Consider the following 26,311-nt stretch of genomic DNA (forward strand, 5'->3'; position numbering starts at 1 on the left):
TGGGGATGTACATGGTTCCCAGTGATAGATGCATACTCGTGTTCATCAACTGCGGTTTCCAGAATGACTATATCACTGTGGGAATGCCAGGAAAACACTCTTCAGGTCATAATGTTTCCTTCCGGTTGCAGGGTGTTTGCTTTCAGACGTTTCACGTCATACAAGCCAACGGCCATCAGTCAGATGGACGTCCAGTTGCGGTATTGTTGTGAAAATTCCAGCCTTATTCGCTGATGAACAGCAATCAGCATGAGTACATGAACCAGGGGGCTGCTGCAGAGGACCATACGCAGCAACCGTCGTTGAGCCCCTTGGTTCATCTGGGCGATCAGTTGCTGAAGAGTTGCACGTCTATTCGCCTGTACAGATCTCTACAACTATCGTTCACCCCGACCATCTACGGCCCGTGGTGCGCCAGTTACCTCGGTGCCAGTTTTGGATAGCGCCATATTGCCATGCACTGTATACTTTAACCAGGTGGCATGTAAACGGTTTACAACCTTAGATCTTTCGGAAATGCTTCCTGTCTTGCCACGACATGCCAATGATGTACCCTTTTGGACGTCAGATAAATCGCTCCGTTTCTACATTACGGCAACGACTGCACTGTTGTCCACGCCCACGACACGTTTTATATACCCTCCGCTACTAGTGTTGCCATTTGCTGTCTGTGAGTGGTTGTTGCATGTTGACGTTTAACATATGCGGTGGTCAATTAATGTGACTGGGCCGTGTATATTGTTCGCTCAGCTGTGCAGCATCGTACAACTGTGTCATGTACCTTGCGTAAAAATGTGGGCTCGCCTGCAGCGAAACAAGTATCCTCACGGATAGTGCAACGACGTTTGGAGCACCATGGGCTGTTAACAAGACGGCCATTGTTGCTGCTTCCCTCTGACACGTCCAAGATATAGGTTGGTTGGCTGGTTGATTTGGGGACGGGAACCAAGCATCGAGGTCATCGGCCCCGTCGGATCAGGGGAGGATGGGAACGAAAGTCGGCCGTGCCCTTTCAAAGGAGCCATCCCTGAAGCGATTTAGGGAAATCACCGAAAACGTAAATCAGGACGGCCGGACACGGGTATAAACTGTCGTCCTCCCTACTGCCAGTTCAGTGTGCTAACCACTGCGCCATCTCGCTCGGTGGTAGAGATTGGTAAGGGTGGGTGGCGACAGTGGGGCACCCATCGACAACACTGGACATAGGGCGGCACCATGTCATATTTTCAGACGAGTCCCAGTTTGTGTATGGCATCACGAAGGACGTACCTACGTGTAGTGACTGCGAATAGATTGGCAGATTTTGGTCATCATCATCATACGGCCTACCTGCCGTGATGGTATGGCTTGCCATTAGGCACAGAACACAGTCATCTCTGGATTGTGTAACATATTATTTGGAGAGAGGGCGTTAAATTTCTGATCGTTAAGGCCGGCGAATGTGCCCTATCTTCGACGACTCCATGACGTCCTAGCAACAAGATGACCCAACACTACACTTTCCTTACTGTACTGATCGAGACTTAGAGTACACCATTGGAGTATTGGAATGTCAAGAAACTGGCACATCAGCAGTCGTCAACTTCCTTGACTTATAAACTCTACGATAGAGTTGTAGCTTCATGGAATTATGTGCCAGTATCTTATCTGTCATCCATGGACAATTCGGATCGATGCCCAGCTGGGTTGGAGTCATTGTTGCTGCCAGAAGTGGTATCACTGGGTACTTACACACGTCAACAAAAGATCTGCATCACCACTTTATTTCGAAAATCTCGGCTCAGAAAAAAATTGACACTGAGTCATGTGCGTATTTTCATTTTCAATGTCTTCAGATTATTAAATTAAGAAAAAAAAGTGTAATGACAAAACCATCTGATTCCCATGGGAAGAGGGGTCACAGCACTTCTCAGCGCCCCTTGCTCGGATATAGGCTTCAGTGCGTCTTGGCATACCACTGATAAGATCAATCCAGCCCTGGCCCAAATTCTCCCACTCTTCAAAGTCGCACAGAACGCGTAACCATTGTCACCGTCCAAAAACGGCTCATTTCAATCGATCACGCACATGTTCTGTTGAGTTCATGTACAGGGTACAGGCAGAAGATTCCATTATTATGAGTCTTGCACGCTGAAGGAACGTGTTCGCAAGAAGAGCACGATGAGCACTTGAGTTATCACCCGTAATGATCTCTTGCCCATCTGTAAGTCCGTGTGTTGCGGTGAAGGGCGTAGTGCTCGCCACAGTCGTCGGGAATGGCGATTCGCACCATGCAATCGTTTCCTAACAGAAAATGGCTCTGAGCACTATGGGACTCAACTGCTGTGGTCATAAGTCCCCTAGAACTTAGAACTACTTAAACCTAACTAACCTAAGGACATCACACACATCCATGCCCGAGGCAGGATTCGAACCTGCGACCGTCGCGGTCGTGCGGTTCCAGACTGTAGCGCCTTTAACCGCTCGGCCACTCCGGCCGGCTTTCCTAACAGACTGATACGATATATGACGTCTTGTAGATTCTTCGAACGCCGAATTCAGTTCTGCAGCATTGAGCCCACGTTTCATTTGATTCGAAAGTCGTAGATATCTATCATTCTGTGCACCTGTCGAATGTGGACGGACTATGAGATGTAAGTTCTCAACAATGGCTGTCAAATGGAACCGATTCCATTTCCACACCGCATCTCTTTGACTCTGGTGCACTCGTCCAGCAAATTGCCTGGTTAACAAATCTTCTACACGTAACGTGATGATGCGGAGCCGACACTTGGTCGAGAATTATCCTTCGTGGCATGATGATGTTCACTCTACTGGTCCACAGATGTCTCTAAAGCGTCCACAATGGTGCTATACTTTCAATTGAAACGCTGCAGCCCATCTGAGTGCAGCGTGCTACCAATAGGTAGCGCTCAAATTAATTGTGTGAATGTTTACAAACAACGTGAGGATCGGTACAGGAGCAAAAAAATGGCTCTGAGCACTATGGGACTTAACATCTGAGGTCATCAGTCCCCTAGAACTTAAAATTACTTAAACCGAACTAACCAAAGGACAACACAAACATCCAAGCCCGATGCAGGATTCGAACCTGCGGCCGGTTTCAGGAGCAATCACAATAGCAATACACCCGCACAATACGGGGATAACGCAAAACTTTTGGCGAAGTGTGTATATGTCGCAATCTTTATACTACCAAATCACTAAGAAATTTAATAATGTAGTTTCCCAACTGCAACGTACACGAAAAATAAATGGAATTTCGTTAGCTGCTATTTTTCTGGCATTGCAGTTTTAATGACCAGCCGTACACATTGCGTATTTATTATCATTAAACTTTTACTTCAGTTAAGTGTCGCTCATAGTTTCATGGTATTCCGATAGTTTTACTCTTACTGTTGAAATACCAATTGCTGAGACGTTTTGTATGACAAAATAGAAATATCTGTCTCTAAGTAGAAAGTTGTCTGTTAACAGGCACCACTATTTCGGCTTAGGCGTTGTTTCATGAACATGCCGATGAATTTCAACATGGATCGTGGCCAGATGAATCATCGTATTTAATTAACAAGCGTAATCTGTGCTCAGTTCTGGGCGGGTAATTCCATAAATATTTTCTCCCTTCTCATCAGGGACTAAATAAGACGACTGTAAGAATAACAGTATCATGTTACTCTGTAATAATTTGACCAGCTGCATGAAACCAATATGCTACGAACTACAATTTGTGCTACACACTCAAGTTTATTAAACCAGCTTAAAAATACTTCTCTCGGAGCACAAAGGCGAATATGCGCCTGCTCTAAAACATTCTGAAAACTGGGCTACCAGCTGCCCCATTCTACTTTCCTCAGCACCTTTAAAAATGTTACCAAACATTTTGGCATGCGAACGTATTCGCGCTCTTTTTAATATGGAACTCACATCTCTCTCCCACAACATCCCAAACAGTAACTTGATCAAACCCTCTAGTCCATCGCTGTAAGTCGCTCGTACCCATCCACTCCCACTTGCCCATCCTCACTCACTCACTTAGCCCAACTCATTATATCTTCATGTCTCCCTAATCGTCACTGTCTCCTGTCTCACAGTCACAGTTTCTTTGTTTCGTCCGACAAATACTGTCTTCTCTCACTGTCACTGTCTCTATCTTGCTGTCTCCTATTGCTAGTATCTCATTCCTTCCTTCTCAATGCTGCTCTCTCTTCTCACTCTCATTATCTGTCTCCTGCTCGTTGTCATTGTCATAGACTCTGTCTCATTATCACTGTCTCTCGTTCACTTCCACTTTCTTCTGCTTCATTCCTCCCCCTCTGACACTCTCTCCTTCACTCTTTTTTTAGCTCTATTCTATCACTGGCACTATGTCATAGTGCACTGGCACTATGTCCTTCTCTTTTTCTCACACTGCCAATATCTCCTTCGCTCTTTCTATACCACAACCACTGTCTTCTATCTTCCACTACTTATTACATTTCCGCCTCTTTTCCGCTGCCAGTGTCTCCTTCTCTCTCAGCATAAAAAAGTGCGAATATTTTCGCATCCCAAAATTTTTGGTAAAATTTTCAAAGGTGCTGAGGAAGGTAGTATGAAGCAGCTAGTATCTTACTTTTCAGTCAGTCTTTTAACGAACAGGAGCATATTAAGCTTTTTAATGTTTTAATAGGAACATTTTTCCGCTGATACTACTCTTTTCCCAACTACAGCAGGGCATGTCACTTTATTGGTCTATAATATGTTGATACTTTACTTGCTTGAAACTGAAATAAGGGAAAACTAATTTTACACTTCAGACCGGAGCTTAGGTGCACAAAAGTTTTGCATGTGCTGGAGTACTGCAATATGTGCTTCCTAAAACCCTTCTGATGGCAACGAAGGCACTTGACAGCAATTTCTCCGTGTTGCGACACTTTATAAACTATGTTTTCATCTCACACCAGATATTGCACGCGTATTTTACGTGTAGTAGGGTTAATTTGCCAACGTCAGATCACCGAAGTTAAGCGCTGTCGGGGCTGGGCTAGCACTTGGATGGGTGATCTGCAGAGAGCTGTTGGCAAGCGGGGTGCACTCAGCCCTTGAGACAAACTGAGAGATACTTGATTGAGAAGTAGCGGCTCCGGTCTCGTAAACTGACATACGACCGGGAGAGCGGTGTGCTGACCACGACCACATGCCCCTCCGTATCCGCATCCAGTGACGCCTGTGGCTGAGGATGACATGGCGGCCGGTCGGTACCGTTGGGCCTTCCAAGCCCTGTTGGGACGGGGGGGGGGAGAGAGATGGTAAATTTGAACCATATCTCGGAAACAGATAAACATATCCAAGCAAATTTTCACGGTTGTTCAGGATCTGGATCTTAGGAATACATCATAAATATTACAGCCATTTTCTGTGCATAGCCGTATTGGAATCCACGTTTTTTGTGTGTTTCTCGAAAACGCATAAATGTTTTTAAAAATGGGAAGCTGGAAATTCTAGATAAATTCCTAAAGAATAAAGTGTTCAAATTTTAGCAATTTTCTGCGATTAGTTATTATTTAGATTTGGCTTCACTTCATATTTTACGTGGAACTTCTAAATAAATGCCTAGAGAACACACCGTTAAAATTTCAGCAACTTTCTGAAGTTATTTATTTTTCAGATTTCGCCTCACACCATATTTTACGTGCGTATGATATGTGTAAACACAGGGTAACTTTGAACCTCTGTGACTCGGAAAAGAATAAAGATATCAACAAAATTTTCAAGACTGTTTGAGATCGAGAGATTAGGAAACACTAATTCGTAGCAAAGCTGACACGTCGCACATTTAGCGAATGATTAGTGTTATTTATTTATTACAGCTTTTTGCAACCGTCATCTGTTTCAAAGAAAAAACACTACATGACTATCTCTGGAATACTGTGAAATTCCATAGCTTATAATCTTCCGGGTTGCAATGCATGACAACTACTATCTCTGTACCCCTGCAACAACTACAGGAAACGCGCCGAACTTCCTGCAATACATATGCTTTACAATAAGTCCAGTCAGTGTTGTTAAAGAATCTTTCAAGAAAAAATTTATGTGACTCAAGGAACTGCATCGCTACTTGACCGAACCGAGGTACGTAGAACCTTTCGGTACCAAAATTTATTGTTTTACGGGAAGTGGTGATATACGCTAAATTTTCTACAGTGATCAACTAGAAACGAAATCTGACAACCTCACTGTTCAAATGGTAATTGACTGTTTAGCTTAATACTATTAACGGCGTCTGTGTCACGTTCAGAGGGACTGAAAACGGTAAAAAATGAACTATAGTTTCTTTGGATATGACAAGGCATAGTTACTGTTAGATCATCTGACAACCTCATCAAGCTTTGGCAGTTCACTTCTAGATATCATATCTGTCCTCTCAAAGCGTAGTTATTATAATTCTTAGAAAGTGTCGTTCACATTTTTACAATATGTGCTAAATACGTGTAGTTCCATTCGTAATAGGAATTTTTAAGATACTTGTCTTAAAAGGGTGAATTCATTACTCCATGATTCTCTGAAATGTAATCGTTCCTTAAATCCGAGCAAATTAATCTTCTACTTATAGATTTTTCTAAGCTGTTGAATGTGATATCAAAGTGGAGGTAATGAAATGATTAACGCTGCTTTGAAATACTTCAAATTTGTCGTACAGATGTGATACATGGAGGAAAGACAGGTAAAGCTCTTGAAAAGCTTCCAGAGAAATTTTGTACCATTGGCCATGTGCTTCAGTACATGATTTATTTTTATGAAAATGTGGAAGATAACTTGCAATAGGTTACCTTCAGTTGAATTGATAACGGATATCTCATTTAAGTGGTGTAAATTGGACTCCTGTAATCATCCAAGGGTGCATTATTGTTTGGAAAGGACACCTATAACACAAACCGCGCTTAATCATCTACATTGATCACTAATTCTTGGCTGTAGTTTATCCCTGGAGAAATATAATGTGGGCAACGGAATTCTATGCAACTAGGTTGTCGAATTCATGTGGTAACCAGATCTCCTCTTAAGCTTCTGTGGGTGTTTATCATTCGTACGTCAAACCCGTTGACTGAAATATGGGTATTTTCCGAGAATGATTGCCTATCGAAGTCACGGGGTCCAGACAATACATATCGAACTTGCGATCGTAAATGGATCATGCAACTCTGGTGGCGGGCGTTATGAGTATGTTTACGGTGGTCACTACAGCAATGACAAAAGAGGAGCGTTACAAAAATACTTGTAAATGCAAAGGAGACGACTTACTTTACTCGTCGTCAGTGTTGTCTTCATGTTAAAGTCCATTAAGGCGGTCTGGATGGATAATTTGGAAGAGTCGAACCATGTATTCTTCCTGATACTCGTTCGTTTTACGCACTGTCCGTAATGACATTGTAACGGTATTTCAGCATCGAAACTGTTCTTACTAAGTTTTACACACTTCGCACCACCACAGTCTACACAGTCCCTTCTTTCCTCGTCCGGTAGTACTCCATATTTGCGACAAAAAGTCAAACAATTTTCTATGCTGGATAATCATGGAAATAGATTTTTCCATGTGAGAGAAACCGCCAAAGAAACATCAAGAACATCAGACGTCCCACTCACTAACGACATAAATCATCTGGGTTTCCCTAGCAAGTCACAAATAATTCGGGAGGTATGTAATTTAGAGCAACTACGGGAACAACGGGAGACAGATAAAAATGACGATCACAAATAATTGATCACAACGCCCGCCACAGGAGTTGCATGATCGATTTACGATCGCACGTTCGATATGTATCGTTTGGACCCCGCGACTTCGATAGGAAATTATTCTTGGAAATTACCGAAATATGGAGATGGTTTAATCATAGGCCAACATGATTCTCTTCGAGTCATAGGTTACAAGATGTCAGCATCTGCGATGTGTTGACTTATTGATGTCGATTTGAAGATAGTCTCTCGACTATGGAAGAGCAGTTTATGCAGTTGAGTTGGAAATATCTATCATTTAGCCTCTCTTACGTCTCTCCAATAACACAGATGAATACGTAATACAAATGAATGAAAAGTTTTGAAGCTTGTTTTTTGCTGTATGTTATAAGGTTTATTCTGTCGCAACTGTAAACTTTGACACTTGAAAATGAGCTTCGAATCTTGATACTGGTCGATGTTGTGAACGGAGCAGTATTACGCAACCGGCGGTTATAAGGATACTTACTCTCAATTTAGTTTCCAGGTTTTACAGCTAAATATATACAGGGCATGGTGGATGTTACTTCGCATCCACATTAATGATTTTCTATATTTTTCATTTGCATTTTGAGCAAGATAAAATAACCTCTTACATGGTTCAATATGCATACTTATGAGCCAGCAGTCTTTCTTGAAAACAAATACTCTAAATTTATGCAACGGTGTAGCATGAGAACAATGTCGCCTTTCTTTCAACTATTCTTGTTTAAATTTTCTGAGCATCTTTTCTGCATAAACCTTTTACTTTCATGGAATACACCGACCTATTACGATCCCAGCGGTGGCATCTTTCTGAATCCGTTCGATATTGGCTACCATGGCTTCTTAGGAACGCATGGTCTTGAGGTAGCTTCCTTAAATGGTAATCAAAACGCCCTTCGTCCCGATTTTGAATCCTGTCCCCGCTTAAATGTTGAATAGAAATCGTCAGCAATGGCGGCCGAAGACTTCTAGCATAAGAAGTCAGCCTCATTCCGCAAACGGTCTTGTCAAGGAGGGCGGTGGAGTGAACAAAGGTTCAGGGCACTGTTTTGTCCTTCCGGTGGGGAAACTAACACTACAAACGGAGGAATCAGCAATAATCAACGTCATCAGGATGCAGAAGACAATGGAAACTACTCCATCACTCCATTGAACACACATAGCGTGTACCCACAGAACATGTGGCAATGGAAACCACTCCATTAAGGACACATAACGTGTATTCAGACGCTATGCGGCCTGTGATTTTAAAAGTGTCATGAAAATCTCTCCTTTAACAAAAGATTACGGAATAGTCTCTCATTAGGATCTCTGGGTAGAGGCCACCAACGGGGAGGTGACAATGAGAGAAAGATTGAATAACCAGCGAAAGGATAACGTTCTACGAGGAGGGGTGTGAAATGTCAGAAGTCTGAAAGTGGTATGGACGCTATAAATTCTGAAAGAGGAATGCCAAGGCTCAGTATAGATATAGTGCACGTCAGCGAAGTGAAATGGAAAGAAGACAAAAATTTCTGGTCGGATGAATATATGATAACATCAACAGCAGCAAGAATTGGTATAACGGAAGCAGGTTTAGTTATGAACAGGAAGTTAGGGAAGAGAATGAGTTATTGCGAACAGTTCAGTGATAGAATTGTTCTCACCAGAATTAACAGCAAACCAACACTGACAACGATAGTTCAGATATACATGCCGCCTTTGCAAGCTGAAGATGAAGAGATAGCATACGAGAAAGCATACGAGGGTATGGAATGGGTAATTCAGTACGTAAAGGGAGATGAAATCTAGTAATCATGGGGGACTGGAATTCGGTTGTAGGGGAATGTATAAAAGAAAGGGTTATGGGACAATATGGGCTTGGTAGTAGGAATGAGAGAGGAGAAAGACTAATTGAATTCTTCAGTAAATTTTAGTTAGTAATAGCGAATACTTTGTTCAAGAAACACAAGAGGAGGAGGTATACTTGGAAAAGGCCGGTAGACATAGGAAGATTTCAGTTAGATTGCATCATGGTCAGGTGGACATGCAGAGATTCCGAAATCAGATACTGGATTGTATGGCGCACCCAGGAGCAGATATAGACTCAGATCACAGTTTAGTAGTGATGAAGAGTAAGCTGCAGTTTAGGAGAATAGTCAGAAAGAATCAATGAGCTAACAAGTGGGACACGAAAGTACTAAGGAATGAAGAGATGCCCTTGAAGTTCTCTGAGGCTTCAGATAATGCGATAAAGAACAGCTCACCAGGTAGTTCATGAAGAGGAATGGACATCTCCAAAACCGGCAATCACAAAAGGTGGAAAGAGAAACATATGTACTAAGACGGTAACTGTGAAGAAACCATGGATAATAGGAGAAATACTTCAGTTGATCGATGAAAAAAGAAAGTATAAAAATGTTCAAGGAAATTCAGAAATGCAGAAGTACAAGTCAATGAGAAATGAAATAAATAGGAAGTGCAGGGAAGCTAAGGCGAAATGGCTGTAGGAAAAATGTGAAGAAACGTAAAAACAAATTATCGTTGGGAGGACTGACTGAGACTTTAGAAGATTCAAAACAACCTTCGATGATATTAAAAAGCAGTTGCGCTGCCATTAAGAGTGCAATGGGAATTCCGTTGAATGCAGAGGAGAGGGCGGATAGGTGGAAAGAGTGCATTTAAGGTCTCTGTGAGAGAGAAGATTTGTCTGATGATGTGATAGAAGAAGAAACAGGAGTCGATGTAAAAGAGATAGCGATTCCACTGTTAGAATCTGAATTTAAAAGAGCTTTGAAAGATCGGATAAGGCAGAAGGGATAGATGAAATGAAATGTCGTGTGACTAGGGCCTCCCGTCGGGTAGACCGTTCGCTGGGTGCAAGTCTTTCGAATTGACGCTACTTCGGCGACTTGCGCGTCGATGGGGATGGTGATGATTAGGACAACACATCACCCAGTTCCTGAGTGGAGAAAATCTCCTACCCAGCCGGGAATCGAACCTTGGCCTTTAGGACTGACATTCTGTCGCACTGACCACTCAGCTACCGGGGCGGACAAGGGATAGATAACATTCGATCAGAATTCCTAAAATAATTGGGGGTAGTGTTGGTAAGTGGAACGTATGAGTCTGGCGATATATCACATTTTAGGAAAACATCATCCACACAATTCCGAAGATTGCAAGAGTCGACAAGTGCGAGAATTGTCACACAATCAGCAGGACATCACATGCAACCAAGTTGCTGACAAGAATAATAAATAGAAGAATAGCAAAGAAAACCGAAGATGTGCTATATGACTATCAGTTTGGCTTTAGGAAACGTAAAGGCACCAGAGTGGCAATTGTGACGTTGTGGCTGATAATAAAAGTAAGACTAAGTAAAAATGAAGAGAAGTTCGTAGGATCTGTCGACCTTGAAAAAGTGTTCGACAATGTCAAGTGGTACAAGATGATCGGAATTCTGAGAAAAATAGGGGTAAGCTATAGGAAAGAGGGATAATATACAATATGCACAAGAACCAAGAGAGAATAATTAGAGTGGATGATCAAGAACTTAGTGTTCGAATCAGAAAGCATGTAAGACAGGGATGTAGATTTTCGCACCTACTGTTCAATCTATACATCGAAGAAGCAATGACAGAAATAAAAGAAAGCTTCAAGAGAGGAATTAAAATTCAGAGTGAAATGACATCAGTGAGTAAGTCGAAGAAAGACGAAAGTAATGAGAAGTAGCAGAAACGGTGGTTACGAAGTAGATGAAATTAATGCATTCTGATACCTAAGCAATAAAATAACCCGTGACCGACGGAGCAAGGAGGACATAAAAAGCGGACTAGCACTGGCAAAAAAGGCATTCCTGGCCAAAAAGAGTCTACTAGTATCAAACATAGGCCTTAATTTCAGGGAGAAATTTCTGAGAATGTACGTTTGGAGCACAGCATTATATGACAGTGAAACATAGACTGTGGGAAAATAGTATAAGAAGAGAATCGGAGCATTTGAGATGTGGCGTTACAGAAGAATGCTGAAAATTAAGTAAAAAAAGGAATGAGGAGGTTCTCTGGAGAATCGGAGACGAAAGAAAAATATGGGAAACACTATCATGAAGAAGAGACAGATTGATATGACATTTGTTAAGACATTATGGTATAACTTGCATGGTACTAGAGGGAGCTATAGAGAGTAAAAACTGTGGAGGAAGACAGAGATTGCGATAGATTCAGCAAATAATTAAGGACGTAGGTTGAGAGTTTTACTCTGAGATGAAGAGGTTGGCACAGGAGAGGAACTCGTGGCGGGCCACATCAAACCAGTCAGAAGACTGATGACTACAGTATTGGAAGTTTCGAGACTGGTTTTATTCCAAAGGTGAAGTTTCCTATCAGATGTCACCAAGGCCACAAAATAAAAGGACTTTGTACAAGTCTTATGTATTTTACGTGTGGCTACTGTGCACTGTTCACACTGCTATTCTCTTATTGGATGACGAGAGGCAGTACTATGGAATAACGTCTCTATAAATTATGTCCAAATAATGTGAACAGTCGACGAAACGGATTGGTCGTGTAGAAAAAAAAATAAAAAAAAAAAAAAATTCTACACAATTTTCTTCACACATGATCTGAAGATGGCGATTTAATTTCGCTGAAACTAGTTATGATTGTGTATTTTGATGCGCTCTGAACGAATAAACTTCAGTAATAAGAGATTCTGAGATCGCTTCCAATACAGCTGACATACAGATGGCATATTATCACAGTGCTACAGTGATCTGTATACGGATTCCTACACACATACCCTTTTTTCCAGTACTCACCCTCCAAATCTAAGTTTGTTCATACCATTCAGACTTTCACGTCAGAGACATGACTAATGACCATAGACCAAAAAATACAAAAATCTACGTTTTCCGTTCGTCGTATTTAGTACTGATTTTTATCTGTTTCTCCCAATTAAATTCGCTTCGTACTCCTAAATATTTGAAAAGTTTTACGAGTTCCAGAAATTTACTACTTTTCGTTTAATCGAACTCTTTCTTTCGCTTCTTACTCCTTACAATCTGAAAAGTGTTAAAAGTTCCAGAAATTTACCACTTATTGCTTAATCGAATTATTTTGAGATTCACAACAATGAATTTTGTCAATGTATCTTCTAGCATTAGGATATATCTGTCTGATTCAACAACCCTACGATGCCGATGTTGCGTCTCTTGAGAATTTGGTCAGGAGTTGCTGTTATTTCCAACGCATTTTTTTGTTCTGCATGACATTTTTTTCTATTTTGGCAGCTCTCGTACCTTCAGATATATTCTGCAACATATCGTTTCAAATAGACCACATTCTGTATTTCTTTACACATTGCTTTGTGCACTTACTGACTGGCGCCACCTAGAGTGAGTCACTTATCTCTGGTTCCGCGAATCTATCTTCAGAACTGACAGAGTGTTCACTGTCTTCTTACTTGGCCTGTATGTGCCTTACACTCAACAATGCATTAGCAACTTCGTAACTTTTCTATTTTTGTACACAGTATCATAATCGAATTGTTCAAGCTCCAGTCAGGACAACATATCCGCCATGCTTGCTAGCCATGTGCTATCTCCTGAAAGCACATGATCTGAAATACTTTACAGAACAGACTACACCTAACAATTCCAATTCTATCATCCTGAAATTTTGCTCCACATTATTAAGTGTTCTGGGAGTATAAGAATATGATAGGTTATTTCCTACATTGCCTTGGCTCTGCACATCTCCTAGTCCATCCAGGCAAGCATCAGTGGTTATAATGAACTGTTTTGTGAAATCTGATTACTGCAATGCGGGTGGTTTTGTTATCTTCTCTTTTAACTTCTGAAATGGATGGTTGTTACATGGTTCAACTTTTCTCCTTTCTTTAGTAGTTCATGCAGTAATCTAGCTCTCTTGCTGAAACCATTTATGAACCACCGGTAATATCCAATTAACCTAAGAAACGACTTTAATTGTTTTGTGGGTAGTCTTCACAACATTAACTTTCTTTGTGTCTGGTATTAAGCCATCTCTAGACAACACATACCCCAAGTAAGTTATTTCATTGTGCAAGAACTCGCATTTATCAATTTGTAATTTCAAATTAAGGAGCCTCAGTTTTTCAAATGATTCTCTCAACATGGCATTATGCTCCTCTAGCGAATGCCCTAAAACGACAACTTCATGTAAGTAAATGAATCATTTACCACATTTCAAACTCATCCTTAATAGTCTGGGCATACGTTTTTTCTCTTACTGCCTGTAAGCTGTACTGAAAACCGTTTTTTGTCGGTCCTTCTCATCTAGTAACACGCGGTAGTATCACTTCACTACATATTATATCTAGAAATACTTTGCTTTCCCTAAACTGTGTAGAATTTCATTTATTTATGAACGAGGGAAAACTGTTGACGTAGTATTCATTTAAGCATTATTAAATAGGTACATTTATGATAACCACTAACGTCCATTTTGGTCAGAATAATTTGGAAGTTCCACTTATCAAATAGAGCTGTTAGTTTATAGATTAGGATCTCGCTTATCTACCTTCCGCTGAGGTAAGTACAGACGGTAAATCTTTGCATGACGGATTTCCTACAGCATCACAGAACTATCTGAAGTGTGCTCATCTCCCTTATCGCCCTTTAGTAGCAGCGTAACTGTTGCTACTTCTTCTTTGTCAGAGTGGAAACTCCCTTTCTGAATGTCTTTGCTCAGCGTTCCCAATCGTAGGAGACTGCTGGGTGATGACTCCACGTGAATGGAAGCTAGCAATCATGTACTTACAACAAGCCTGATAAAATTGTGTCACTGGAAACTGACTCATCATTTAAGATATCAAGTGTCTTCAGTGGCTGCGTCTCCTGGCCGCAGACATCTAACTCCAGACATAAAACTATACTCGGTGGGACCCGCAGAAACAGCATTTTCATTTCTGCTATTTGTTCACCCATATCGGTAAGCGCTTCGATTTCTTCACTCGGTTTCTTCCACATTAACAGCGGCGGCTGTTGTCACAGATTACAACGTAGAATGTTACTGATACTATGTATGATTCCAGTCCTCACAGACATCTTCAATCTCTCTGTTGTTAGTTGTAAATATGCTACTGAATGGAAGCAAACCTTAATTCAGCCAATATCCAAGAGCCAAGAGCCTACTTTCTGCTCCTTGAACAGAAGTAGGGGGGGGGGGGGGGGGGCGACCTGGAACACTTTTCAGACTTTCGTCTCCAGCCAGCTCTGTAACAGAAGTTTAGTATATTTTCTTATTTTGTTTTTAAGTGACACCATTCCGTTTTTGTATGCTGAAATCTTCTTCGGATTTGCAAAAATACCCCAGAAATGTGAAAGATGTTCCAAGGCATAAGATGGTCACATACCAAGGAACAACTCTTCTACTGAAATTTAAAAGTGCTGCAGTCGAGAAAAGCCTATCAATTCTGCGTTTAATAGTCTATAGGTTACATTACGCCGAAGAGCCAAAGAAACTGATACCGCTATCTAATAACGTGCAGGTCCCCTGCGAGCAGCCAGAAATGCTACAACACGACGTGGCATGGATTCGACTAATGTTTTAAATAGTGCTGGAGGGAACTGACACCGTGAATCCTGCAGGGCTGTCCATAAATCCGTAAAAGTGCAAGGGGGTGGAGATCTCTTCTCAACAGCACGTTGCAAGGCATCCCAGATATGCTCAATAATGTTCATGTCTGTGGAGTTTGCTGGCCACTTCGAAGAGTGTTCCTGGAGTCACTCTGTAACTATTCTGGACGTGTGGGGTGTCGCATTCTCCTGCTGGACTGGCCCAAGTCCGTCGGAATGCACAATGGACATGAATGGATTCAGGTGATCATACAGGATGCTTACATACGTGTCACCTGTCAGAGTCGTATCTAGACGCATGAGGGGTCCCGTATCACTCCAACTGCACACGCCTCACACCATTAAAAAAATGGTTCAAATGGCTCTGAGCACTATGGGACTAAACTTCTGAGGTCATCAGTCCCCTAGAACTTAGAACTACTTAAACCTAACTAATCTAAGGACATCACACACATCCATGCCCGAGGCAGGATTCGAACCTGCGACCGTAGCGGTCGCGTGGTTCCAGACTGTAGCACCTAGAACCGCTCGGCCACTCCGGCCGGCCTCACACCATTACAGAGCCTCATAAAAAAAAGGTTCAAATGGCGCTGTGCACTATGGGACTTAACATCTGAGGTCATCAGTCCCCTAGAACTTAGAAATACTTAAACCTAACTAACCTAAGGACATCACACACATCCATCCAAGAGTCAGGATTCGAACCTGCGACCGTAGCGGTCGCGCGGTTCCAGACTGAAGCGCCTAGAACCGCTCGGCCACACCGGACGACACAGAGCCTCCGCCAGCTTGAACAGTCCCCTGCTGACATGCAGGTTCCATGGAGTCATGAGGTTGTCTCCATACCCGTAGATGTTCATCCGTTCGATACAATTTGAAACGAGATTCGTCCGACCAGGCAACACGTTTCCAGTCAACAGTCCAATGTCGGTGTTGACGGGCCCAGGCGAGGCGTAAAGCGTTGTGTCGTACAGGGATCAATGGCACACGAGTGGGCCTACGGCTACTAAAGCCCATATCGATGATGTTTCGTTGAATGGTTCGCACGCTGAGACTTGCTGTTGGCCCAGCAATTTGCGGAAGGGTTGCACTTCTGTTCACGTTGAACGTGTCTCTTCACTCGTCGTTGCTCCCGTTATGCAGAATATTTTTCCGACAGCAGCGATGTCGGAGATTTGATGTTTTACCGGATTCCTGATATTCACGGTATACTCGTGAAATCGTCGTAAGGGAAAATTCCGACTTCATTGCTACCTCGGAGATGCTGTGTCCCAATGCTCGCGCGCCGACTATAACACCACGTTCAAATTCATTTAAATCTTGATAACCTGCCACTACAGCAGCAGTAACCGATCTAACAACTGCGTCAGACACTTGTTGTCATATAGGTGCAGCCGACCGCAGCGTCGAATTCTGTCTGTTTAACCGGCCCGAGTGGCCGTGCGGTTCTGGGCGCTACAGTCTGGAGCCGAGCGACCGCAACGGTCGCAGGTTCGAATCCTGCCTCGGGCATGGATGTGTGTGATGTCCTTAGGTTAGTTAGGTTTAATTAGTTCTAAGTTCTAGGCGACTGATGACCTTAGAAGTTAAGTCGCATAGTGCTCAGAGCCATTTGAACCATCTGTCTGTTTACATATCTCTGTATTTGAATAAGCATGCCTATAGCAGTTCCTTTGGCGCTTCAGTGTATTACTCTACAATATACCAGTTATCAGTAAGTGAAAGCAAATTAATTAGGAGTATTATCAGAAACCAGCTATAAGGTAAAGACATTTTAAAATAAAAGGTATTGAAAAGTGATATACATTTTCATTTTCAAGACAGATAAATTTGTTAAACCATTAAAGAAACTCAGTTCATTTTCTAATATCATATATTCTCTGACGGAAGATCCATTCCGTTTCAATGTACAAGATAGTGCATCACGGAGGAAATACGGCTTAACGATCCATGCGTTATATAATGGAAAATCCAAGGCAGAATAATGGCAATGTTATGAAAAGGACATATTGCTACTCACCACATAGCGGAGATTCTGAGTCACAGACAGGCACAGCAAAAATCTAATAAACACGCTAGCTTTCGGCCATAAGGCCTTCTTCCGAAATAGAAAACATACACAAACACATTCAAGCAAACGCAGCTCGCACTGCATGTTCAAATGTTCAAATGTGTGTAAAATCTTATGGGACTTAACTGCTAAGGTCATCAGTCCCTAAGCTTACACATTACTTAACCTAAATTGTCCTAAGGACAAACACGCACACCCATGCCTGAGGGAGGATTCGAACCTCCGCCGGGACCAGCCGCACAGTCCATGACTGCAGCGCCTTAGAACGCTCTCGCACTGAATGATCACCGTCTATGACCAGACCAGACCGACCTCGGCAGCCAGAGATGATCATGCAGTGCGAGCTATGTTTGCTGAATGTGTTTGTGTATGTTGTCTATTTCAGAAGAAGGCCTTCTGGCCGAAAGCTAGCGTGTTTATTAGTCTTTTTGCTGTGCCTATTTGCAACTCAGCATCTCCGCTACATGGTTGGTAGCAATCAACAAAAAAAAAAAAAAAAATGGATCAAATGGCTCTGAGCACTATGGAACTTAACATCTGTGGTCATCAGTCCCCTAGAACTTAGAACTACTTAAACCTAACCAACCGAAGGACATCACACACATCCATGCCCGAGGCAGGATTCGAACCTGCGACCGTAGCAGTCGCGCGGTTCCGGACTGCGCGCCTAGAACCGCGAGACCACCGCGGCCGGCAGCAATCAACACTTTTCATACTAGTGTCAAGCGTTATACAGGGTGTAAATTATAAGCTGACAAACCAGAATGACTCGAAAAATAAACTTCACACGAACAAATGTGTAGAATTCGAAGTTGATTATTTTCGAGGGGGACATCTGCTGGTGCTAAAATTAGCCCACCACCCCAGCCTCCTGGAGGTGGGGCGGGACGCAACTTTAAAATTTCAAATGTGAACCCCCATTTTTTTATTGCAGAATCAGATTCTACATAAAAACTACGTACTTTTGTCTTAAACATTTGTTTAGATTCTTGGTAGTTGGCGCTGTAACTCTTGCAAATCCATGTTCTCATTTTTGCGTGGAAAATGGTTACGGATAAATAAAAAGCAGGAAGTTTGGTTGGTTAGTTAGCTAGTCAGATGATTTGTTTGATAATTAAAATTTGTGTGACCTCATGACCACGAAACAAACAAAACTTACGCGAATCTGCGGAAAAAATTAATACAGTATTTGGCTCAACATTTGTAAAACTCTTAATCCTCTCTCTCAAACCCCACCCTATGGGGAGAGAGGTAAAGTTCTCGTTGTAGCGAATCAAAATTTTCGAAGTAAATAAGTATTGTTTATTTATCCCTAACGATTTTCGACGCAAAAATGAAAACGTGAATTTTCTTGAATTGCAGCGCCAAGTACCAAGAATCAAAACAAATTTTTAAGACAAAATGTACGCAGTTTTTTATGTAGAATCTAATTCTGCAATAAAAAATGGGGGTTCCCATTTGAAATCTTAAAGTTGCCTCCCGCCCCACCCCCAGGGGGCTGGGGTGGCGGGTTAATTTTAGCACTAGTAGATTATCCCCTCGAAAATAATCAACTTTGGATGCAACATATTTTTCGTGTGAAGCTTATTTTTCGAGTTATTCTGGTTTGTCAACTTAAAATTTACAACCTGTATAGCTAGTTTTAAAACTATATGGAATATTACTCACCAAAAAATTGTGCAACTGAAGAGTTAACAGTACCTTCCAAGCAGCTTTAATATTTCATGCAGCACTCAAATGTGTGAAACTAAAAATAGTTACAAACGCTGCACACAACGCAACCTCATACCTCACAACAAAAACAATACAAAATGCCAGAAACAGCTTATAGCAATCTCTAGTGTCCATTCCTTCATGCGATTCTAAAACTGGTCACTAGATTGAAACATCGACCAGATAATTTAATGTGTTCTTCGGTACGCTATCATCAAGGTTCAGCGCTCTTTCCACACTAAGAGCTATCCGGTTTCAGTGTGTTTGCACTATACAAACGATTTCTTGAATTTAGTACAGTACAAATTAACCATGACGTTCCGCTAGAAGTACACTACTGGCCATTGAAATTGCTACACCAAGAAAATATGCAGATGATAAACGGGTACTCATTGGACAAATATATCATACTAGAACTGACATGTGATTACATTTTCACGCAATTTGGGTGCATAGATCCTGATAAATCAGTTTGATAAATCAGTAGCCAGAACAACCACCTCTGGCCTTAACAACGGCCTTGATACGCCTGGGCATTGAGTCAGAGCTTGGATGGCGTGTACAGGTACAGCTGCCCATGCAGCTTCAACACGATACCACAGTTCATCAAGAGTAGTGACTGGCGTATTGTAATGAGCCAGTTGCTCGGCCACCATTTACCAGACCTGGAGACTGTGCAGTCGAACATTTTCTGTACCCAAAAAGGCCCGTACAAGACCTGCAACATGCAGTCGTGCATTGTTGTTGCTGTGGTCTTCAGTCCTGAGACAGCTACTCTATCCTGTGCAAACTTCTTCATCTCATAGTTCCTACAGCAGCCTACATCCTTCTGAATCTGCATAGTGTATTCATCTCTTGGTCTCCCTCTACGATTTTTACCCTCCACGCTGCCCTCCAGTATTAAATTGGTGATCCCTCGATGCCTCAGAACATGTCCTACCAACCGATCCCTTCTACTAGTCAAGTTGTGCCACAAACTCCTCTTCTCCCCAATTCTATTCAATACCTCCTCATTAGTTATGTGATCTACCCATCTAATCTTCAGCATTCTTCTGTAGCACGTCATTTCGAAAGCTTCTATTTTCTTCTTGTCTAAACTATTTATCGTCCATGTTTCTCTTCCATACATGGCCACACTCCATACAAATACTTTCAGAAACGACTTCCTGACGCTTAAATCAATACTCGATGTCAACAAATGTCTCTTCTTCAGAAATGCTTTCTTTGCCATTGCCAGTCTACATTTTATATCCTCTCTACTTCGACAATCATCAGTAATTTTGCTCCCCAAATAGCAAAACTCCTTTAATACTTTAAGTGTCTCATTTCCTAATCTAATTCCCTCAGCATCACCCGACTTAATTCGACTACATTCCATTACCCTCGTTTTGCTTTTGTTGATGTTCATCTTATACCCTCCTTTCAAGGCACTGTCCATTCCGTTCAACTGCTCTTCCAAGACCTTTGTTGTCTCTGGTAGAATTACAATGTCATCGGCGAACCTCAAAGTTTTTATTTCTTCTCCATGGATTTTAATGCCTACTCCGAACTTTTCTTTTGTTTCCTTTACTGCTTGCCCAATATACAGATTGAATAGCATCGGGGAGAGGCTACAACCCCGTCTCACTCCCTTCCCAACCACTGCTTCCCTTTCATGTCCCTCGACTCTTATAACTGCCATCTGCTTTCTGTACATCTGCTTTCGTGCATCATCCTGCTGAAATGTAGGGTTTCACAGGGATCGAATGAAGGGTAGAGCCACGGGTTGGACCACATCTGAAATGTAACGTCCACTGTTCAAAGTGCCGTCAATGCGAGGTGACCGAGACGTGTAACCAATGGCACTCCATACCATCAGCCGGGTGATATGCCAGTATGGCGATGACGAATACACGCTTCCAATGTGCGTTCATAGTGCTGTCGCAAAACACAGATGCGACCATCGTGATGCTGTAAACAGAACCTGGATTCATCCGAAAAACGACGTTTTGCCATTCGTGCACCCAGGTTCGTGGTTGAGTACACCATCGCAGGCGCTCCTGTCTGTGATGCAGCGTCAAGGGTAACCGCAGCCATGGTCTCCGAGCTGATAGTCCATGCTGCTGCAAACGTCGTCGAACTGTTCGTGCAGATGGTTGTTGTCTTGCAAACGTTCCCATCTGGTGACTCAGGGATCGAGACGTGGCTGCAGGATCCGTTACAGCCATGCGGATAAGATGCCTGTCATCTCGACTGGTAGTGATACGAGGCCGTTGGGATCCAGCACGGCGTTCCGTATTACCCTCCTGAGCCCACCGATTCCATATTCTGCTAACAGTCATTGGATCTCGACCAACGCGAGCAGCAATGTCGCGATACGATAAACCGCAATCGCTATAGGCCACAATCCGACCTTTATCAAAGTCGGAAACGTGATGTTACGCATTTCTCCTCCTTACACGAGGCATCACAACAACGTTTCACCAGGCAACGCCGGTCAACTGCTGTTTGTGTATGAGAAATCGGTTGGAAACTTTCCTCATGTCAGCACGTTGTAGGTGTCGCCACCGGCGCCAACCTTGTGTGAATGCTATGAAAAGTTAAGCACTTGCATATCACAGCATCTTCTTCCTGTCGGTTAAATTTCGCGTCTGTAGCACATTATCTTCGTGGTGTAGCAATTTTAATGGCCAGTAGTGTACTTAGTCACAGACTAATTAACCAAGCCCAACGAAGCAGAAGAGCTACACATGTAGGTAGGCGAAAACACAGCAAAAAAAATGGCTCTGAGCACTATGGGACTCAACTGCTGAGGTCATTAGTCCCCTAGAACTTAGAACTAGTTAAACCTAGCTAACCTAGGGACATCACAAACATCCATGCCCGAGGCAGGATTCGAACCTGCAACCGTTGCGGTCTTGCGGTTCCAGACTGCAGCGCCTTTAACCGCACGGCCACTTCGGCCGGCAAAACACAGCAGAACGATCTCTTGTTGGCAGGTACGATGGGCGTTACTGTGGAAGATGACGTTTGTCCAAAGAAAGAGGAAGGTGGGCAGAAGGAGAACGAAGGCGGCGCTCAGGCGGAACAGCTAGACATCCCACAGCCCGGAGTTCTGAAGCTGGAGAAGATGCGCATCGTGACTCCAGACTACGTCCGTGAGATCACCGTGCCCAGGGCCAAGAGCTCTCCCGAGGCGCCGCTGATGCATGCTGGCGACTTCCAGAGGCTGCGGGCTCAGGCCAAGGTATGTCTGCCATCTGCACAGACAGGAATACATGTATTGTTTCGTTATTGAGGAATGACACAAGGTTTTCGTAGGACAAAAGACACTGGTTTATTATAAGTCTACAGAATAACTCTTAACAGCGATAATAAATTTCCTTCGCGGCAAAGAAAGCAAGACAATTCGTGTCTGGTAAGACACAGATAGGTAAATTTCGGAGAAATTATTAAATAAAACTGTTCACAGTGCAAAACTTTATCATGTATACGGTTGTAGGTGCTGACGCTCGAGGAGAGGAAGGCACTGTTGGACGAGAAGGAACGGATGAAGGAGAAACTGCTGAGCGAGAGCCAGGCCAGGAAGGACCAGATGAAGGAGTGGGAGCAGCAGCGCCAGCAGGACCGCAGGCTCAACGATGTGAGTCTGCTGAGTTTGTAAGAGCACTCGACATGTCGTTTAAGAACAACAAAAAGCATAGTTCATGTATATGTGTATGTATACGTATGCAAATTTAGAACTTGATTTCACAAACCTGGAATAGGCACTAGGCAGTGGTCTAGTAGAAGCCATCCCGGTGCTGGCCTGAAATAATTTAGGGAAACCACGAAAAACCGAAATCAGGATAGTCCGATGCAAATTGAAGTCTCCATCCTCCCAAATACAAATCCAGTCTGTTTGAAACAGCGCAACTTCAGACGGCTTATTCCTTGTACGAGGGTAATCCCAAAAGTAAGGTCTCCTATTTTTTTATAAGTACATAGACCTGTTTATTTCTACAATGGTTTACATCAGTTTACAGCTTGAACATTTAGCTGTTCTTCAACACAATCACCGTTTCTGTCGATGCATTTTTTGTAGACGCTGTGGCACTTTTTGTATGCCCATGTCATACCAGCTCGCCACCATGCTGTTCAGAAGGTTATGAAACTCTTCTTTCACCTCATCGTCGGAGCTGAATCAATTTCCGGCCAAATGTTCTTTTAACCTAGGGAACAGGTGATAGTCAATGGGCGCCAAGTCAGGACTATAGGGTGGGTGGGTGATTATGTTCCACTGAAATTGTAGCAGGAGAGCAACGGTTTGCCGAGCGATGTGTGGGCGAGCGTTGTCATGGAGAATGTGATCGCCCTTGCTCAACATTCCTCTCCTCCGGTTCTGAATTGCCCGCTTGATTTTTGTCAGAGTCTCACAGTACCTGTCAGCGTTAATTGTGGTCCCAGTGGGCATAAAGTCGACGAAAAATACCTTTTTCTGTTCCCAAAATACGGTTGTCATGACTTTAACGGCAGACTATGTTTGTTTGAATTTCCGCGGCTTTGGCGAAGAAGGATGCCGTCACTGGCGTAATTGTTGCTTGGTCTCAGGTGGAATGTGGTGTGCCCAGGTTTCGTCACCCGTGACAATTGAGTCCAGAAAGTTGTCCTGTTCGGCTGCAAGGCGGTGCAGAATACGCGGGAAGCATCAACTCGTTGCCGCATGTGGTCCTCAGTCAGCATGCGTGGCACCCATATTGCGCGCACCTTCCGGTAGTTCAATGTTTCCGTTAAAATTCTGTGAGCGGTGCTTCGGAAAACCTCCGAAACCAACGTGCAGAGATCATCCAGGGTGATGCGCCGATCTTCACGCATACTTTGCTCAATCTTCAACACTGTCTCTTCAGAAATTGACGGTCTCCCGCTCCTTTGTTCGTCGTGAATTTCGGTCCGACCAGCTGCAAACTCTCTACACCACTTACGAACATTTTTGACATCCATGCAAGACTCACCATACACTTCCGTCAATTGGTGATGGATTTCAATCGGCGCAGTGCCCTATGCGTTCAAAAACCGAATAACTGAGCGCAATTTGCACTTGGCGGTAACGTCCAACAGGAGATCCATTCTCAACGGCTGTCAAGCCAAGACTGAGCGCCTCAGAGCGGCGTGCGCATGTTTGCACACAGCGCGTGAAGCCTCTTCATAACAGTGTGACCAACTGCCACACAAACAGAGTTCTGTACTTATAAAAAAAATGGGAGACCTTACTTTTGGGATTACCCTCGTATATAAAACTGTATTACCAAGAATTTATTTACTAATGTAGACAGCTAATACTACAGTGTTCTCAATACCGATCACCGCACACAGCCTACATAAACACATTATTTCATAATATAATTCTACACACACTATCAGCTGACATCAGGGTCACGGTGAAGATGCTTGAATTTCATTTTGTGTACCGGAAATTCCCATTTGCTCGCCTAAGTAAATGAGTCAGCATACCTCCAAAGGAGTGAGATATTTGGCTCAGAAAGAGGATAAGATGTTAGTACTATACGGAGCTTTAGTGTCAGGTTTCCAAGAGAAGAAAAAAGATTATTATAATACCTTCCTCTATAATAGTATAGTGTGAAAGCGTGTTATGAAATGATGGAGAAGTTTTATTATTATAACTTAATTGTGCTACATTTTTTAACCAAACACTTATTCTGTTTAACCTAACTAATCCTTCATTGTACAGAATGTATTACTTAAGAGGGACATTTAACAGCCTCTTTAAATAAATCTGTTTCAGTAACCTCTTTTATCTCCTTAAACAATTTACTCCACGATTTTGTTCCTTCATAACAAAGGCTCTCTTGTTCTTTGTGTTAATTCTTTTTTGGTAAATGTAATTTCAGACTAGATTTTGTTCCATTATCAAGCCGTTTGTGAAGTAATTATTTTCAATGTGTACAACTGGCAAATGTTCTCACACAGTGTATTCAAAATCCTTATTGCTTTGAACAGATCTATACAATGAGGCTGACTGCTATTTTTAGTTATTATTCTTGTTGACCTTTCCTGTGGTTTGGAAAGTCTCTACACTTTTTTTGCGTTTGTTCCCTAGGAAAGAATTCTACAGCTAAGAAATGAGTGTACATATGAATAGTATGTAACTAAAAGACACTGACTGTAACACACTGATGACGGGACTCTGTGGATTAAGAGTATTCGCATAGTTAGAATGATACTAGTAGCTTGTTTAATTAACTATTCTGATATTCACATTTGTGCAACTATTGATGACTCCATAGACATACAGCCTACGACAAATAAGTCTGATGATTGAAGTCACAGAACCGTAGCTGTCATCGCAGTTTCATATAGTATCTCTGTAATCGGGTCCAAGAACGCACACATTGCTTCCAGCCGATAATAGTTTCATCTATTATTTAGGGTCGATCGACACTGTTGGGGAGATGTATGAATGCTTCCATGTGAGTTTTTATTTTTCCACGATTGTAGGGCAAATTTTGAACCTATATCTCATAATTCCTCCGTATAAATTGTCACCACATAGCCAAATTAAATGATGACTAACTAGCATAACTTAGGTAACCTTTGTGACCGCAAAGAACTTATTGGAAACAATGGAAAGACATTTCTCTGTTCCTAAGACGAAGGTGGTTCTTGATGATGCTAGTAGTGATTGGATGAATGCTCTCCGTGTGGAAGGTAAGATCAGCTTGATGTAACATATTCGTACGAGGGGGATAAACGTGGGACTTATATGGTCTCAGATGGTCACGCGAACTAGGGTTTTACGCGCGTTAACACTAGTTCTCTGTGTGCTATACGACACATGACAGGAGTTGTTGTCGTCGTTGTCGTTGTTGTTCTTGGGGTCTTCAGTCTGAAGACTGGTTTGATGCAGTTCTCCACACTAGTCTATCCTGTTCAAGCATCCTCATCCCGCATATCTACTGCAATCTTCTTTCATTTACACGTACTCACTGTAGTCAAGCCTTGGACTCCCTCTACAATTTTTACCACCTGCGCTTCCCTCCATTACGAATTTGATGATTCACTGGTGCATCAGTAAGTTTTCTATCAACTCACCCCTTGTATTAGTCAAGTTGTGCCATAAATATATTCTTTCCCAATTTGGTTAAGTAGCTTCTCATTAGTTACACGCTCTACGCATTTAGTTTTCAGCATCCTCCCGAAACATCACATTTCAAAAGCTT

General features: G+C 42.5%; 1 protein-coding gene across 1 annotated transcript in view; it reads left to right on the forward strand.

Annotated features, from left to right (window-relative positions):
• The window catches only part of LOC124620187 (cilia- and flagella-associated protein 45-like), a 219,547-nt gene that overhangs the window by 23,656 nt on the left and 169,580 nt on the right, over positions 1-26,311 (forward strand). Inside the window, exons 2-3 of the mRNA XM_047146857.1 lie at positions 22,135-22,341; positions 22,597-22,737. Coding sequence (XP_047002813.1) covers positions 22,135-22,341; positions 22,597-22,737 — 348 coding nt within the window. The remainder of the gene's footprint in view (positions 1-22,134; positions 22,342-22,596; positions 22,738-26,311) is intronic.

This window comes from Schistocerca americana, chromosome 6 (assembly GCF_021461395.2).
Source record: "Schistocerca americana isolate TAMUIC-IGC-003095 chromosome 6, iqSchAmer2.1, whole genome shotgun sequence".
Taxonomy (NCBI): Eukaryota; Metazoa; Arthropoda; class Insecta; order Orthoptera; family Acrididae; genus Schistocerca; species Schistocerca americana.